Here is an 18563-nt window from a genome sequence, read left to right as displayed (position 1 = left end):
AAGCCTAAATAGTTATGCAAGTCAAAGCCAAATTGTGGAATGGCAGTTTCCCTTGCTTTGTTTTTCACATTTACATTCTCAAGGAAAAAAAAATAATGATTTTATTCATTAATGCATAGCATTTAAATTTTAACAAATAATCATACCGGTTTTAAAACTATGAGCATATTAGGCCAAATCTGTTCATCACATATAAAATCTAAGTGATCACTACTTTTTAAATATAGTCTGTTGGGAGTTTTGTATCATATTGAAATTTTATAAAATTTAATTATACATTAAACGTTAGTGAAGACTATTACTCCTCTTCATAAATTAGTTCCTCACCCACAGAACAAATAAATGTGTAAACTGACAATAACTCACAAGAAAGGCATTCCATAGTTAATGTGATTTTGAATAACATAATATAAAAACCATTTAAAAATATTTAAATATCAAACTGTAAAAATATTCTTCCTCTAATGTGGATTCTCAGCATCATAGATTTAAGATATGTCTATAAATTCCATTTTGAATAGGGATGAAAAATAATTTTTGATAAATATATAATTTCATAAATATGAAATAGAAGTAATTTTTGTCCCTTCCCATTCAAAAAGAACTATGTTTACAAGTTGGGGGTTATAAAATGCATGGCACAGATGAATCATGAAATATGGAAGACTATTTTATATCAAAATGCTGATGTAGAACATATTTGGTGTAGAAAAAACTTAACGTGATAAAGGTAGGAAAAATATTGTAGAGATGTTTCATTTAAGAAAATATTTCATCTGGGGGCACCTGGCTGGCTCAGTCAGTGGAGCATGTGACCCTTGATCTCAGGGCTGTGGGTCTGAGCCCCACACTGGGTGTAGAGATTACTTAAAAATAAAACCTTTAAAAAACGGGGGCGGGGCGCAGAGAAAATATTTCATCTGAATAGCTGAAGCTACTTTTGGCACAAACAATAGTTTTTGAAAATTATTAAACAAAGGATTTACACCATGTTTGAAAACTGTTAATAGATGTGTAACCTATTTATAAAAAATAATTACCTTGGAAACGACTGAAATATAGATCTCACTATCATTCTTTACCTGGAATGTTCTAAGGAAAACTTCACAAAATCACTTTAAATGACAATGGGAGGGGCGCCTGGGTGGCTCAGTCGTTAAGCGTCTGCCTTCGGCTCAGGTCATGGTCCCAGGGTCCTGGGATCGAGCCCCACATCGGGCTCCCCGCTCAGCGGGAGGCCTGCTTCTCTCTCTCCCACTCCCCCTGATTGTGTTCCCTCTCTCGCTGTGTCTCTATCAAATAAATAAATAAAATCTTTAAAAAAAAAAAAATGACAATGGGATTATATATAAATTCCTATCTATTGGGTTCATAGCATAGCTTATTTTGGTGAAACTGGATTACAATGAGTTTATTTCTGTTTGTCTTTCCAATAATATGTTCCTTTTGATAGAAAAAAGACGTAGTTGTACTATACCAAAGTTCAAGTTTCAGGAAGCAGTAATATAGAAAAGACTAAATACAAATAGAAGAAAAATATAGTGGACAATATAACTAGTTTGACTTTAGAAATAATAAATTCTTCCAGAATAAAAAACCATTTTAATATCAAGTTAATGAGGGGCTCCTGGGTGGCTCTGTCGTTAAGCATCTGCCTTCGGCTTAGGTTATGATCCCAAGGTCCTGGGATGGAGCCTCTGGTTGGACTCCCTGCTCAGCAGGGAGTCTGCTTCTCCCTCAGCCCCTCCCCCCCATGCTCTCTGTAGCTCTCTCTTCCTCTCTTAAAAAAAAAAAAATCAAGTTAATGATTGTATAAGCTTACATATTATAATGAGATTCATTTCCACATTACATAAAAAAACTATTAACAAACTACGGAATTATGGCTTTTATAAAAGCTGTTAATTTCAAAGATTAGACAATTAGCGATCAGCTTTGGAAATTATGGTATGAATTTGCCTGCCCTGAAGCTACTACCATTATTGAAATGGTGACATAATATGAAGCTGAATAAAAACTTGTATATGTAGGATATTCAAAATAACACTTTTTACTTCACTTATCAATAGACAAACTCTTACAATGATTCTATAAAGATCTAAATATAAACACAAATTACAAGAGCATCACAAAGGAAAAAAACAGACTATAATAATCATGCTAAATTGTTACAAGAACTAAAGATAATGAATTTGAGATAGGCTCAGGATGTTTTGATAATGCTCCTTATTGAACAGTGAAAAGGTATCATGCAAAATACTGGGGACAGTTTTATGAACAGTACTATAAAGAAAAGAGGAAATTAAAGCTACCCCAATATTAAAAAAAGGAAAAATGTCCTGACGTTGAATGGATTGTGGGAAAATGCTGTTACTGCCCTTACTCTGAATGCAATTAAGAACTCTGAATGATTTTTATCTTGAATAGTTAGGATATCTAAAAAAGAAGGAAATTATTTCTAAAAATCATTGCTGATACTAGGGTTCTAGTTTTTTCTGACTTACTGTAATGTTCAAGTAAATGTCAAAAATGGGCTTAATTATTATAAAATTAGTTAAAAGTTTTCTACATATGTGCCTATTCTATTACTCTTATTTTTAAAAATTTCACTTGAAAGGAATATCATAGAAAAAAACCAACGCTACAGAACCAAATACTTTATAATGGTAATTTTTACTGGGAAATAACATTGGAAAGATATCTGGATCATATATACACATTTGCTTTGCTGTTTAGCTCTTATTTCATATTTTTTCCTAACCCTATGTTAAATGTTGCTGTTTCTTTATAATCAGCATTACTTTTTATTCATTTATACCTTAATAGTTTCTCTAGGGCGCCTGGGTGGCTCAGTTGGTTAAGCGACTGCCTTCGGCTCAGGTCATGATCCTGGAGTCCCTGGATCGAGTCCCACATCGGGCTCCCTGCTCGGCAGGGAGTCTGCTTCTCCCTCTGACCCTCCCCCCCTCTCATGTGCTCTCTCTCAAATAAATAAATAAAAATCTTTAAAAAAAAAAAATAGGTTCTCTAAAAAAAGTGTCTCTTTTCATGGTTATTGCACCTGTAGCAGGGGTTTTATGACAAATTTTAAATTTGTTAAATACCTTAATTGATACTAAACAGAATAATCAGAAGTCAAATTAATTAGAATCAGGAAGCTATTTCCTTAAAGGCTAGTGCAAGCAATTGTAGATTAAGGGGTATTTCTTGTGCATACTTAAGCACGCGCACACACACACACACACACACACAGTACACATATTTTGTTGGTCCGAATATAACAAATACTTTTTAAGAAAGGTTATTTAAGGCATTTTCAGTATAAATGCAAGTAGTCAGGGGAAGCTGGGGGGCTCAGTCGGTTAAATGTGGGACTCTTGATTTTGGCTCAGATCATGGTCCCAGGGTTGTGAGATTGACTCCCCCATTGGACCCTGCACTCAGCAGGGAGTCTGCTTGAGATTCTCTCTACCTCTTCCTCTGCTCCCCCATCTCTCACTCTCTAAATAAATAAAAAAATGCAACTAGTCAATCGTTCCTATTTTATACTTCTAAACATGGCATATGAATTGTTTTACTGGATTTAAGTATAACAATCTTTTCAAACATAAGGTTAACATATGCAAGTGCCAGTTTACATGTAATTACTACCAGTTTTACTGATTCCTTTTCTCTTTGCTCTCAATTCATCTGAGTGTGATTAGAATCTTATAATTTTATTATAAAAGGACCGTATGTGATATATCAAATATTTTAAATTCATTCTATTTCTATACACATGCAGGGAAGGTCTTAAGGGAAAAAAAATGGCATAGGGCATATTCTGGCTAATGGAAATGATATAAATGTATTAATTCTTCACCCTTAGGGAAAAAAATGATCTTAGCAGATACCTCAGTACAAGGAACACCTATACCACTGACTGGATGAAACCTTTCTGTCTTTTATGTACCTTCCTATTAGAGTTTGATGCTATATGAGGGACTGTGGTATAATTAATTTAATAATGTTGCCATGGAAACATTTTGTTATATTAAAAACAAAAATGTGTTGTAAGGTGTTTTGTTTGTTTTTTGCTTACTTTTTAAAAAAAATATTTATTTATTTATTTGAGAGAGGGAGTGAGCAGGGGGAAGGCCAGAGGGGGAGGGAGAGAGACAAGCAGATTCCCCACTGAGGGCAGATACCGAGACAGGGCTCAATCTAAGGACCCTGAGATCATGACCTGAGCCAAAACCAAGAGTTGGATGCTTAAGTGACTGAGCTACACCGGCACCCCAATTTTTTCTTACTTTTACTGTATGTATGTATATATATATATATATGTATGTATACACACACACACACACACACACACACACACACACAGGTAGCCTTTTAATTTAAATTTAATGCATTGGGCAGTGTCCAAAATTTTCGAAAACATATTTGCCTTTGGGTAGTAAAACACATTTGTTACCATCCTGCAGGAAATAAAAATTTAAAAATTTATATCCCTTCCTCCCCCCCTAAAAAAGAGCTGGGAAGCTGTGAGCACAAGAAATCTCCACCAGCTCTACCTCACTCCACTCACACCTGGGGAAGTACTACTAACCATGGGAAAGGCACAAGACAGCCACGTAGGTCAGTCTCTTCCAAGGGGCTTCACTGGTAGTATGGACAGGGTAGAAAGGATAGGTCTCCTAAGGCAGAAATCATTTGCCAAGTACCAAGAAGAGTTACACCGAGGTCTCATCATACTTTAATTGATAATTGAAAAATGCCTTAGATTGACTCTCCTGCTTCCAATTCTTGATAAAACAGCACTGTTCTGGACTGTGCTTCTGATAGATTAACCATTTACTTTCTAATCCCTTTCTAAAGATATTCTCTTTCAGAACAGCTAGATGTCCAAAGTTACATGATAAATGAACTTTCAGAAATCAAAGGCAGAGAGAGAGAGGGAGGAAAGAAGGCAGCAAGAGAGGTAGGGCAGGAGAGAGAGAGAGGTTCAGAGTGAGAAAGGGAAGCACTGGGGGGTGATGAAACAATGCACCTTCACGCAGGGCAGTTCAGTACACAAAACAGAACACAAAGTGTGTGCCAGACACTGGGCTATTGATTGTTTCTAGTGAGCCATCTGTTCATTTTTTGCAACATAGGATTGGGATCCTGAACTCAGAGACATGATGCATGAAAAATACGGTGTTTAATTTGGGAGTGGAACTCATTAGGGGAAACCCTGAATGATTGTCCAAGTTATTATCTTTTAAATACAAAATGTTAAAAAAAAAAAAGACCCTATTTTTACCACTAAAAAAATAAATCAGTGGCCTTTTTTAGAACTTTGAAAAGCAGAATATTTTTTCTGTGCCAAACCTTAAGCCAATGGCTGATGCCTCCAGCTGTGTGAACAGATTGCTAAAGTGCTATTCTGCTCTGGAAACACACTTTCTGATCCAATTAAAATGCAGGAATCAAACACTCATTTGAAACTTCCAAAAAGGAAAAAAAAAAGAAGAAGAAGAGTAATCAGTTGCTGACAAAAGGAATACCATGAATATTTCATATGTAGTCTTTTGCTCCATTTTATAGTGGCTTCATTCATTTTGGGTAACACTGAAACACTTCTGTTCATCCACTTCCAGGGAGGTATAACGTATCATTTCCGCTCCTATTAGGATGTGGAGGTCAAGGATAAGGAGTGAATACATTCTTATCAAGCTACTGTCTTCACATTGGGAAGTATTTGTAAAAATGCACATTATATCATGCATGGGTATAAGAGTGACTCCAAAGTCACATTAGTATTCCCTTTATTCTTACAGTATGAATCAGAAATGTTCAGTTAACCAGAAATATGTCTAAATTTAGTAACTGGAAATTCATTTAACCAACTAAACTTTAGTTTGTACCACTGAGCACTGAGTAGTTTTAATGGAAAATTTCAACAAGTTACATAAGCTTGCAAAAAATTTAAAAAAATTATTTATAAAAGAATATACCCACTTAATGATGAACTATGAGACAGGTAACAAAATCTCACCTGTGTTTCCTGGACAATCTGGTCAACATTAGTCAGCAAAGCATCTGGGAATAAAATTTTCAGTGTCATAAACAAATACACAAATTCCATTTTTAAGAAACAGACCCGAAACACTTCTCACTGAAATCTTGATAAGATTTCTCTTAACAGAAATTTATCTAGACTTCTTTTAAAAAAACTTACCTGTTCTTGGGCTAATTGCAATTGACTTTTGCAAATACTTTGTAGTTGCTATGGCTACTTCCTGATATATAATACACCATAAAGGTAGAATTTTAAAAATATTGTCCCAGTTGCTAAAGTGAGTAATTATTATTATGGAATGCACTTTTCCTCAAAGAGTTCAAGAAGGGAATCAGGCTTCTACTCATTTTTCCCTACTCAAAGTTAACATTTCAACTACAGAGTTGCATATGATTAATATGGAAAGATACACCAAGGACAAGAGAATCCAAAATAGGAAACATAGCTTCACTATGTTCAACATGCAGAGTATTAAATAATCATTTACAATAATCATTATTCAATAGCCCCCAAAATAATATCATGTTTTATGAAGTACCCAGTATCCTCATATAAAACACTAATGTTCTATATGCAACCATTCTGCCTTTAAATGTCCATATGTATGTTCCAGTTGGCTATAAATGTTTAATACCATTACCTAGCCCTGCATAGCACACATTCTATTTCTTTCCAATATGTCCTCTTTTAAAACAAATACTCTTAGTCATTAAGAAGTGACACAATGATAAGAAAAAATATTAGGAAAAAATTATTCTCAGGGTTCACAGGTAAGTGTGATGAGAAGAGTACAAAATACTTTTTTATAGAACCTCCAGCACAAATATTCAAAGAAATTTATAATTGCCTCTGGAGATTAGGTTTTACATGAAAGCAATAATAAGACATGTTCACATTATCCAGGAAAAAAAATGTTTAGGAAATTACATTATGGTAGAGCCAACATAGGATATTTCATAAGCCCTTCATGTTATTTGAATAATTTATTGGACATACTCTGAGCAGAATCACAATATCTAGTTCACGTTTCAGGCAAGATCAAATGTACATCCACTTCCAAACACAAAATGAAAAGGACTTCATGACTTTCTCTGAATGCATTTGAAAAAAAAAATTTTTTTTAATTTTAAAATCCATGGACATAAAAGTCATCTATTTGAAAAGAGTGGATGAAATTAGACAAGTTGTAGAGATCATAATCATTAGGAAGTTCAGAAAAATAAATTTCTACTAGAGAGTTTATATCCCATTGTAATCTTATAACTAAGTGATATAGCTTGTACAGTTGTTCTGGGAGAAGTTCTCTGGTAGTTAGCCCATTTAAATATAATTTTGCTACATCAATTACAATCTATGTTGCAAGATACAAAATTCTGATTTTAACTGATTAATTTGCTAAGCATACATATTGGTATATCTATATATTACATATATAGATATGTAAGTATATACTGTGTATATATTTTATCAATGGTAACTTTAGATCCTAAATTTCGACTTTGAGAAATAGCTGACAAAACCAGAAGACAATGGTACACTAGTTATTATACTGACTACTTGTAATATTTGATAAAATTGCAAATACATTACCCTTATTTAACAAGGAAATTTCATACTTAAATAGACTCCTAGGTAGAAACTGCTACTTTCTGTGTCCCACACTTCAGACAATACCACATTTTTAGGAAGACTCAATCACAGTAATACTCTCACCATTCTTTCGATATTAAGTGATCCTCGGTACTGCTATAAGAAGGATTGGTTTTATTTCAGAAAGCAAACAAACAAAATCCCCCAAACCTGACAAAAGTAAGTGTATGTGTAGTCCCAGCATGCATTTATCTAGCATGGGAGAAAAAGGATGGACTAATCTGAAAAGACCGAGCTCTGAAACTATTACAAAATCCCAGGCATTCCTTTTGGTTATTTTCTCTTTTCTCTATGAAATTTTAAAGACAAGATATTTTTTATCCATAAATTTGACCCCCCAAAAATGCTTCACTCACAACCATTATAACGTAAATAATAATAATGACTATATAACGATAGTGATGATGATTATCATCAACTGCGGAGGATAAGAAAAATAGCCTTTTCCCATCCAGACCACCTCTGGGTGGACTTCAGTCCTTTCCCCAAACACTACAAACACTTACAGACAGAAGCATCCACATTCACTCTTAAAGAAGAAAGACTGGATGCTTCCTGAAACACAAGGGATGACTGAGCAAGGAAAAGATCATAGTCTTCATTCTGTATAATATAAATGAACATTGCTTTCTTAGCAACATAAAATAGAAGTGAAATTTTGTCATACCAATAAGAAAATGGGTTCAGATCTGCAGTCCTTGAAAAATGACCCATTTACCTTTGCAATTCTATGTACAATAAGATGCTTTATGTTTTTTTAACTATTGGCATTTAAATGATTGTTGTTAAGCTTATTGTTGTGAATAAAAAGGAAAAATGAGAAAATTTCAGAACTAAGAAGCCATTGTTGTGGATCTTGTGATAATTGTTCTAGTTTTTTACCTTTATAAATGAAATACTTAGTTTCCTTTCAGTAATACAAGCAAATAAAATAGTTAAAATTTAGTTTGGAAGTTAAGTACTTTGTGAGTGCTTTAAAGTGAAGTAGAAAGTACTTCTCAAGAAAAGATAAAAAGAGATTCCTGTAGATAAATGGAACACATTTAATTTTCTTTTAATTTCTCAACTTCTTGTGGGAAAGTATGTATCATTCAGATAATAGATTTGTTATGTCTATAAATGGTTTACAATAGTTCTACAACTAATATTCTAAAACATTTTTTGGAAAATATATCTACAGAGCAGATAAAATCAACTGTCTGAAAGCATAAAATAGCTTATTGTGGCCTCAACCTAACTACATTTAATGGTTTAAAAAAAAAATTAGGAAATAAATTGGTCCCAGTGAGGGTATTTACGTATCTAATTTATTTATTTAATGTACCTCTGTTTCAGTCTATTTGTAGGGTCAAAATAAATAGTATTCATCAAACCAAACTTTGTTTCCTCTTAGGATTCCAAGGCAGCACTGGATGCTTCATCATCCCTTTATGATGCTTGGATATTACATATATTAAATAAAAAGACCTACTTTAATAATAGTTGGACATTTTGGAATTGGGGGACACTTATCCAAAAGAAACAAAAACAACACAGGAAGACATATAATTAAAAAATGTTTGGAGCAAATATCTGTAAATATATTGTTTGTTAGTTATCATATTTAACAACCTGTAACCATAGTGTAGCATGGCTAAAAATAAAAGAAAAATAATTTAGGACTTGGAAGCAAAAAACAATATATATAACCTATACATAGTCAGCAACAGCAAACCATATGCTTTGGATCACACACACATAGCTGGTTAAATGAGAAATGCAAGAAATAACAGAAAGAAAAACAATAAGAGACAGAATTTCTTGCTTATAGTAATAAAATAGCTGGATCACAAATCAACATTGTGCATATAATCAAAATTCTTACTATTGCACCTTCCTCCCTGGCCCCATTCATTTAATTATTTATCTATCCATTCACTCATTCATTCATTTGAGTAACTAGTGTGTTTCGGATATTATACCGGGTACCTTTAAAAACCCTCAACCGTCCCATAGATTTATTTTTCAGTCACTTCATACTGAAACTGCCCTGAGCAAAAAGTCTTTCATATATTCGTAAACAAAAACAAAAACATTTGACCCTCTTGATAGGCCAATCTTTCGTTGATCTCTCAAAATATAAACTTATAGAAAGACAGAAACATGAGCCTTTTTATCACTTCTAAAAACATGTGTTCATGCATTTGGTTAATATACCCTGAAAACAGTCTTGAGTAAAACTAATAAAAATTTAAATGGTTTCAATGATTTTAGTCAAACAGAATAAATTTCACATGATTAAATATTATAGAGTTCTAAATGTTTATAAGAAATAAAAGATATTGAATTAACGTTTCATTTGAAACATAAGCAGAAAATTGATTTTTTAAAATACAGGCAACTGGAAAATATAAAATAAGCTAATCAGTAGCTTGGAACAGATATGCTAAACTGTGGCCTTTATGCATGGTTTCAGAGCCCCCTTGACTACAACCTTCATAATGCCAGAGATTTCTTCCTTGGGGATTCACTTGTTTAAGTCTCAAAAGCGTTTATATATTTGGGACTTTTTAATACCATATAGGTAAAAACTAGGAGAGGGAAAAGCAATATGCTTTTGTCCATCAGCACCTTTTGAAGAATTAAGTAATTGATGTTAATTAGAAATGTTAAATTGGGATTAGAGCATTATTACAGAAATAGTGTTGAAGATACACTTCATTCTGTGTAATGTTTTTGATTTTACAAAACGTGATCACACATGTAATCTCATTTATTCCTCAAAAGAACTATACATGTGACCCATGAAAGCTGATTAGATTTTCGAAATGTGAAAGGAAAGCTTTAGAAAGGGAACCAGGGCAGAGGAGGCATTTATGAAACACCTAAGATAATACTAGCCCATTAGATAATTTTTTTCAAGACTGGTGTGGAAAATAATCTCTGCTTTAATTTTACCTGCTTCTGAATGTCATCATGATAAATCGTGTATAAAATGTGTCTGTGTCAAGTTAAAATTAACTGAAGTTTTTACATATGCCTCTAGTAGAAGAAAATTAAACTAATGACTACCATCTGTGTTTTAATGATATTTCCAAATGATCTGTAAGAGATATTAAACTTACTGTTTAACTTACTCCCATGGAGTATGTTATATAAATAAAGTACATATCTTATTATATTATGGCTAAACTTTTTTGTGCAAGATTCTCATGTGAGCCTTATTTTCAACCTCCCATCCCAAACACCAAAGAATGCCTTAATGTTAACCCCCATCTACCAATCTTTAATAAAACACCATCAAGTTGCAATATAATGTAAGATTTTCAACGAGTAGATAGGAACATTTATCTATAGACCTTGATTTCAGTGGATATCCAAGAATGCCATATATCAAGGAGCAATATTATTGTCTGATTAAATTTAAGAATTTTTTAATGATGGATTCCCACTAAGCTGCATGATTTCTAATTAAATTTCATCACAGGTTTTGGTTAAAATAAATGCATTTACTCTAAGAAAGAAACATTCCAATTGAGAATTATAGGCAGAAGGGGAAAACAAAACCACTATCTGGTTAATGAGCAATGACTTTATATTGCTTATAAATGTAATAAGAATTCCATTAGAAGTATTTTTTTTTTTTACTTCACTTAGTGATAACAATAGACATTCCTTTGATAATGGGAGCCTGGTATTTTTGTCTCCCTTTTTAACTTACTTAAAGAAAAACATAAAACTCATTCATTCCACAAATGTGTACCGAATGAATGAAAACACCTTCCTGCGCCTAGGGTAGCAGCATACAGAATTCTGGCCTGTGACTTGAAAGTGAACTGGATTTCTTTGATAAATGCAAAATCACTTGAATTTTCTTTTGCTCCCCGCCAAAAAAGCTATGTCACGGATGAGAAATACCATAAATCCATTAAGGCACCTGAACCAAGAATGTTGTTTAGAAGTGTACCTATTTTAACACTGTCTGGGTATACTTATTGAATATTTTATTTTAAACACCATAACAACACAGAGTTGTTCTTTTTAATATCTGCCTAAAAACAAATGCCACTGTCCTTGAAAGAAAATAGACAATCTACTCACTGAAAAATACTAATCAGCCTAGGTGGTCCTTTGTAAGACTGGAGGAAATAGCATTATTTATGTAAGACTTCTTTGTCCCATGACAACCTTTATTTTGTGCTCTGCTATTGTAGAACCTAGAGGTCAGTCCTAGGGCAGGGGAAGGCACTGTCATGTCATGCTTTTCCCCCTAAACCATCTTATCTGTGTTATCTTCACATATCAAACTGTACCTAGAAGGTTTATACACCTTGGCTCTATGAGGCATGTATCAGAGAAACAAAGCTGGAATTTCAAATTCCAATTTCCTATATGAGTTTTCAAAATAATTTCTTCATTAAAAAGAAATAATCGGTTACACAGTGCTTTCCAATATCCACTCAGAATCTGAGAGAGATGCTTTTCCACTACGCCCATCAGAACTGTTGGACTGAATTAACATCGCATTCATAGACATGCTTCTTTTAGAAAACAGTCCACACGTGTTCCGTGAGTTAATATAACAATAGTATTCCTTTAATTCTCCATTCAGGGAGAACCTGTGCCTCGCTCTGGATCTGTCAGCAGGCAAAGTGAGAAACTTACTTGGCTTTGAATGTGCTCTTTTAGATGTGGGCCCCTCTGTGACAGAATCAGGAGGTCGACTAGCTAACTGCAATGCAGTTGAGTTGTTCCTGTTAGTGTTTTGGGACTCAACATTTGTGACAGCTTCATTCTGTGGTTCGGCACTTGGCTTTGTGCCAGTCTTTCTTTTCTGCTTTTGGGACACAGAAGCGCTTGGAGTCCAGGTAGGAGGCAAAGCAGAGGTAGTGGTAGAGGAGTCCTGACTTGAACAAGTTTCTGAAGACTGCATCACGTTGTCATTGGCAACTTTACAACACTGGGCATTCTCTTCATGTCCCACAGCTTGTTTGGACACGGACTGGGGCAGCGTGACACTGCAGCCTTGTATCTGAGCCCCATTAGTTTGAGAGTAGACATTGCTGACCTTGGTGACCTTGTGTTGCCCGTTATTGTTACAAACCTTATACCGGATCATGAGGATGATGATAAAAACCAGCACAGATGCTACAATTATTCCACCAATAATAATAATCATGGTGCCTCCCAAAAACTGGGACTGCATGAAATGGCATCGCACATAATCCTGTTCCGTCGTAAACTGGATGCAACCCACGACTCTTGTGGCGGTGAGGGAAGTGATGCCGTCGTCATATATTGCCAAGACACACAAGTCATACATAGTTCCAGCAGCCAGGTTATTGACAAGAAAAGTTTTGCTCGTAGGAGGTATCATTCTGAGGGACAATGGAATTTGTGTTAATGTTAAAAACAAAACATACAGACACACAGAGCCATTATGACTTCAGGTCTGTTTCATTCTGGTACTCATTAAGATAAGCACATTTATAACAGATATGAAATATGGGAAAATGATCTAATCTTATATATGCCTAGGTAAAATGGTTAAAAGTCATTGCTGGATTCTGCACTGTATTAATGGTGACTGCACCGTGCCTTGACAAGCTTCCTAATTACATTGCTTGGCAAAGCAGAACTCCTAATAAAAGCCACTGCTAAAAAAATCATTTATGGCAAATTGCTTTTGAAAGGTGTGACTGTGACATTATCTGACTACTAAACAAATCCATTTAGCACTTACAACACCTCTGTGACTAAAAGCCAATTTGAAGGAAGGGAAAACACTGACAATCACATTAGAAACCAGAATGGAAATGCATCGGAGTATTTATTTTCCAAATCAGTTATAAGCTGCTATGGAATGGTACCCAGCAAACCTATATTTTGTAACTACGATAATTACTAAGATTAAAGTACTTTATTTACAGATCTCAGCCTTCTCTTATGCCAGCAACACTTGGTTCCCAGTATGTTTTTATCTAAAAATGAGGTTGATGAGAATGTATGAGGAGTATTATCTTAAAAACATGAACGGGGCAAGGCTGTTGACCAGAGCCTAAATCCCTCATTCTGCCCATTGTGGGCTGATGAAATTACCTTCAGAACAGTTGCTAAGTTTGATAAAAGTTTACAGATACCTCTGAATCCATTATATCACAAAACTCTTCTGTGGGTGCTTTTTTCCCACTAACTTTTTTTTAAGTAGCAACCAAATATGACCTAAGCTAAGATTTCATTTAGAAAAAAAAATGCTTGAAACTATATTTTCCCTGACAGAAATTTTTAGGAAATTTTAAAACTTGGCAATGCTAATCTGTTATACAACCTAGACAATGTGTTCTAAATGAACTAGGAACCTTTTAGGGCACAGTATGTATTTGTGATTTGTGATCAAAATCACTATCATTTAGTGAGTGTATGATAAATACCAGGCATTACTAAGCACTTTATATACACTATAATTTTATTCTTTTTTCTTTTTCTGGAACACTATAATTTTATTCTTACGATGACTGTATGAGGTAGGCATTACTATTTTATTTGTGACAAACACTGAAGTCAGGAAATTTAAGCAATTTTCTGAAGGTCACCTAGAATTTTCTTGTTATAGCAGGATTAGGATCTTAGAATTTGGAAAGTAGAAATTGACCTATGGCACATTATATATATATACAGTGTTAGTAGCTACAGGAAGCTGAGGGGTGCACATTCTTTGACAATGGGTTAAATAATGGATAACCCAGGTAAAGAGCAGCTGAGTATAAGAAGGACAAACAACTTTATGCTAATATGCATGCATCATAGTCTACATGATCATACATTTAGTGATGAGAGAGATATTAGAAACTGTTTACTTTAATCTCTTGCTTTTAAAGATGAGGAAATTAAAACTCAGCAATGTAGGACTTTGCCCAGGATCGATCATACAGCTAGCTGGGCCAGTTTTGTTTTTTTTCTACCAGCCCATGCTCATTTAAAAAAAGTTCTCTCATTTCCATACATGGGTGAAAATCAAATTATCTTCAAGAATTCATCTGGGTATATAAGAATTGAGTTGATCTTATTCCAGAAAAGCTTCAAGACAAAATATATATATATATATGTATATGTGTATTTCAAAACCATGATTTTGCATCATTTCCTAGGAGTAATAATAGTCTATTATGAGTGAAATTATATGGAGAGGTAAAAATGTATATTTCCAACTGAAAATTGGACAAGATGTGACTATAAATCAATGAGGCTGAACTTTAGAAAAACATACCAGAAAATCTATAGTCAGATGCAAATTCTCCATCGAATTCCTTATGAGGAGATTACGTACTTAACTCCAGTGATACTTTCACTGCTCAAAATATTTATAAACTTTCTCTTTGGAACTGTCTTAAGAACCAGTGTATATGAAATAATACACATGCACATAACTCAATCACTCAAAAAAATCAGTCTCATTATTTTATAGTTACATCCTATTTTTTTGACCAAAAATGGCAATACCCATCTTGATCACCCACCTTATTCACAAGACTTGGCTCCAAGTGGCTTTTGCTTGTTTCCAAAATTCAAATTCACCCTCAAAAGACGAAGATTTGCCACCACTGAGGATATTCAAAATAGTATGACGAAGGTTCTAAAGATAATTCCAAAAGTGCTTTGAGCAATGCCAGCATCATTGGGATAATGGAATAGCCTCCCAACGTGACTTCCTTGAAGGAAAGAACACTCATGTGGATGTGTAAGTTCTGGTATGTTTTTGAATTTTTAAAATAAATCAATCTTGTTCTCTGATAGTCACATCTCTTAGATGAGGGGAAAAAAAGTAAGTAAGCAGAATATTAAATATAAATTTGAACTCTCTAAAATAACACCATTCAAAATATTTCCCCACAGGTAATCACCTTTCACAAACCTTACATTATACACTTTAAAAAAAAATGGAGTGCTGTAATTACAACACAGAGTAGCACTGCCAATGAGAAAAACAAAAACAAAACAAAACAAAAAACCAAGTCAGTAGTACCTTAACAAGCCCTACTAATGTAGATGCATGGTAGTATAAAAATTTGGTTAATTTTTCTTACCTGTAAACAAGGGTGTCATCATAAGTACCATTGTACTGGATTTGGAACATACGTATTCCAGGAATATTCCTTTGAAAATTAAATTTAAGTAGCGCAGTAGATGATGTCGCTTCTGCTACTACAATTTTATCTTGACTCATTTTAGTATCACCATTACTACTGCTTGCATTAGAACCTGACTTAGTAGAAGTTGAAATATCTGAAGAACCAGGATCAGGCTCATGGATATGGTTTGTACTATTTAGTAAGTGAGGGAGCTTAATTATATGAAGATCCACTGTTTGTGTTGCTTCCCCAGCAGGATTGGAAGCGATGCAGGTAAAAGCACCTGTATCCTTTACAGTTGTTATAAGAATATCAAGTGTTCCATTATCATACACCAGAGATCTTGTTGCATTTGAAATCAGCTTCCCTTCAGGAGAAATCCAGTGAATTGCAGGTTCAGGGTCCCCCCTGGCTTTGCACCTCAGGGTTGCCCTCTGACCTTCCAGGACTCTCATCTCATGTGTATGACGAGTAATGAGAGGAGGCTCACATAAAAACTCTTCCTCAGGAATTGACCAAAAATAGCGGCCAGTTAAAAGTGCTGGAGAAGCACAAGTCTCTAGGTCATCTTCTCTGGACAGACGCCTCAACCACAACAATTCACAATTGCAATGCAAAGGGTTTCCACCGAAACTTAATGCAAAAGTTGATGGGCTGATTATTCCTGAGGTTGCTAATACCTGAGCTCGCTGAAAGAGAGGGTCAGGTGGTAGCTTCTGCAATTTGTTTGATGTTACATCTAGCCGAGTCATCTTGTGCAAGTGGGAGAAAGTCCCCTTAGGAATGTTATCAATCATATTGTGATCCAAACTAAGGGTGTGCAAGCTAACCATCTTCTCAACAGCATCCCAAGGAATTGTTTCTAAATTATTGTAGGACAGATCCAGCTCCTCAAGGGCAAAGACATCATCAAATGCTGTAGAAGAAATTAAAGTCAGTTGATTGTTGTTCAGTATCAAATGATGGAGATTGGAAAGCCCACTGAACATATCATTTGTAATTTTAGTCAATCTGTTGCTATTCAAATGCAATGCCCTCAAATTTCGTAAGTCAGCAAAAGCATGAGGTGTAATAAAACTTATTGTATTCCTGGATAGAGTCAGGTCCACCAAGCTGGTCATATTGGCAAAATCTTTCCTTTTAATATTTGTAACAAAATTGTCTGCCAACCGCAGTTCCACAGTTCTTCTGTCAATGTTTGGTGGAACAAATAAAAGCCCTTTCTTGGCACAAAGGGTTGCGAGATTAGGAGACAAAATCTGACAGACACAACGCTTTGGACAGATCTGAGCTCTCACTGCTATGCCAATGAAAAACAGATAAAAAAGAAATTTTTCCATTGTAGATCAGATTTAAGAGCCTGTAAGAAAAGATACAAAATGTAGTGTTAGCATCCAGTCATTTCACTAATGTTCATATTCCTAATGGAATAATCCTTTGTATGCAAATTGCAATACAGAAATGATTTACTCATTTGTTTACTTAACAAACAAGTATAAAATATCTACTCTGTATTGCAGGCTATAATTGACACTAAGTTGAAAAATACACCATTCCTTGGCCTCATGGGATTTAAAATCAAATGGGGGAAAACAAAAAAGCCAACAGATTATTACAATTCTGTAAATTATGTGCTATTTTTGAAATATGTCCAGGGTCCTTCATGGATGTACAAAAAAAGTGACATTCAGCTGAGACTGGAGGGTAGGAGTTAGGAAACTTGCCCATAACCCTGAAAGATATCTCATAAGTTCAAAAGATTAAAGATATATTTAAGGATTTGCAAGCACTTCAATTTACTGAGTAGAAACAATAAAAGACAACATTTGTTATTGTTAACTTTGTGGCATAATATTTGAAAGTAATTAATCATTAATCAAATTTTATTCATCTTTACAAACTATCTTGAACATAGTACAACCTTCACAACCTAACTGCAAATGCAAATAAAGGCTCTTATTCTCAAAAATAAAAAGGCTAAAAATTTACCACAAGTGCTCTGAGCTTCTTAAATATTAGAATATTTTATTTGATGTAAAATTGGATTTTAAAAGATAATTTATGAAAAGTAGTCATCAAAATTCTTGACATTGAGTCCCAAAAGATGCTATAATTCCATTTTTTTCTTTTAAAATCTTAAGGCATTTAAATTTAATCCAAATATAATTTTTAAAAAATCTTGATAGTTTCATTTTCCAGTTTGATCTGATTTGTTCTTGAAATTAATCATCAAAAATTAAAATATTAATACATATGCAATCAAAAGTTCTCATAAATTACATGTAGTTTTAAATGCCAAGGAAAATAGCTAGAGAAAATAAAATTTTTTAATTGATGACAATATAAAATACAGAATTATTCTAGAAATAATGTACCTGGTTTTCTAAATAAAACATATTCTTATAGTTTTTATTTATTTTATATCATATTCAATGTGGATGTAATGAGTAAGAACTGTCATGCTCAACAAATGAAATAGTCTTACTCTTCTGTTCATGGTGGAATAACTGGTACTAAACTAGCCTTTCCACAATAAGCAGTAACAAAAAGTACAAAATATATCTATAACTATAGATTTCACACATTGGAAAAAAAAGAAGCACAGAATTGTGATCCTTGAGAAAAGTGAATAAAAAAAAAAAACGAATGAACCCTATCATTGCTCCTGGAGACACTTTTCAAAGCATAGCACAAGGAGGGAAAACAAGGTGACACTTGAACAGTTGAAGAGGATAGACTGGAGTGCAGAGAGTCTC

General features: G+C 34.1%; 1 protein-coding gene across 9 annotated transcripts in view; it reads right to left on the bottom strand.

The window, feature by feature from the left end:
* Window positions 1-18563, bottom strand: part of LRFN5 (leucine rich repeat and fibronectin type III domain containing 5) — a 258300-nt gene that overhangs the window by 9565 nt on the left and 230172 nt on the right. For 5 of the 9 annotated variants that reach the window (XM_078053619.1, XM_078053618.1, XM_078053617.1 and 2 more), the window contains 3 exons: window positions 15763-17167; window positions 12344-13056; window positions 6026-6069 (listed from right to left, as the gene is read on the bottom strand). In XM_078053619.1, coding sequence (XP_077909745.1) covers window positions 6026-6069; window positions 12344-13056; window positions 15763-17147 — 2142 coding nt within the window. In that variant the 5' untranslated portion in view covers window positions 17148-17167. Of the gene's footprint in view, window positions 1-6025; window positions 6070-12343; window positions 13057-15195; window positions 15481-15762; window positions 17168-18563 lie in introns of those variants that run through there. The other 4 variants (XR_013440671.1, XM_078053624.1, XM_078053622.1 and 1 more) reach the window with 4 other exon arrangements.

Source organism: Halichoerus grypus, chromosome 8 (assembly GCF_964656455.1).
Source record: "Halichoerus grypus chromosome 8, mHalGry1.hap1.1, whole genome shotgun sequence".
Lineage (NCBI taxonomy): Eukaryota > Metazoa > Chordata > Mammalia > Carnivora > Phocidae > Halichoerus > Halichoerus grypus.
Note: the sequence above shows the minus strand (reverse complement) of the source record. Positions and strands in the feature narration are given on the sequence as shown.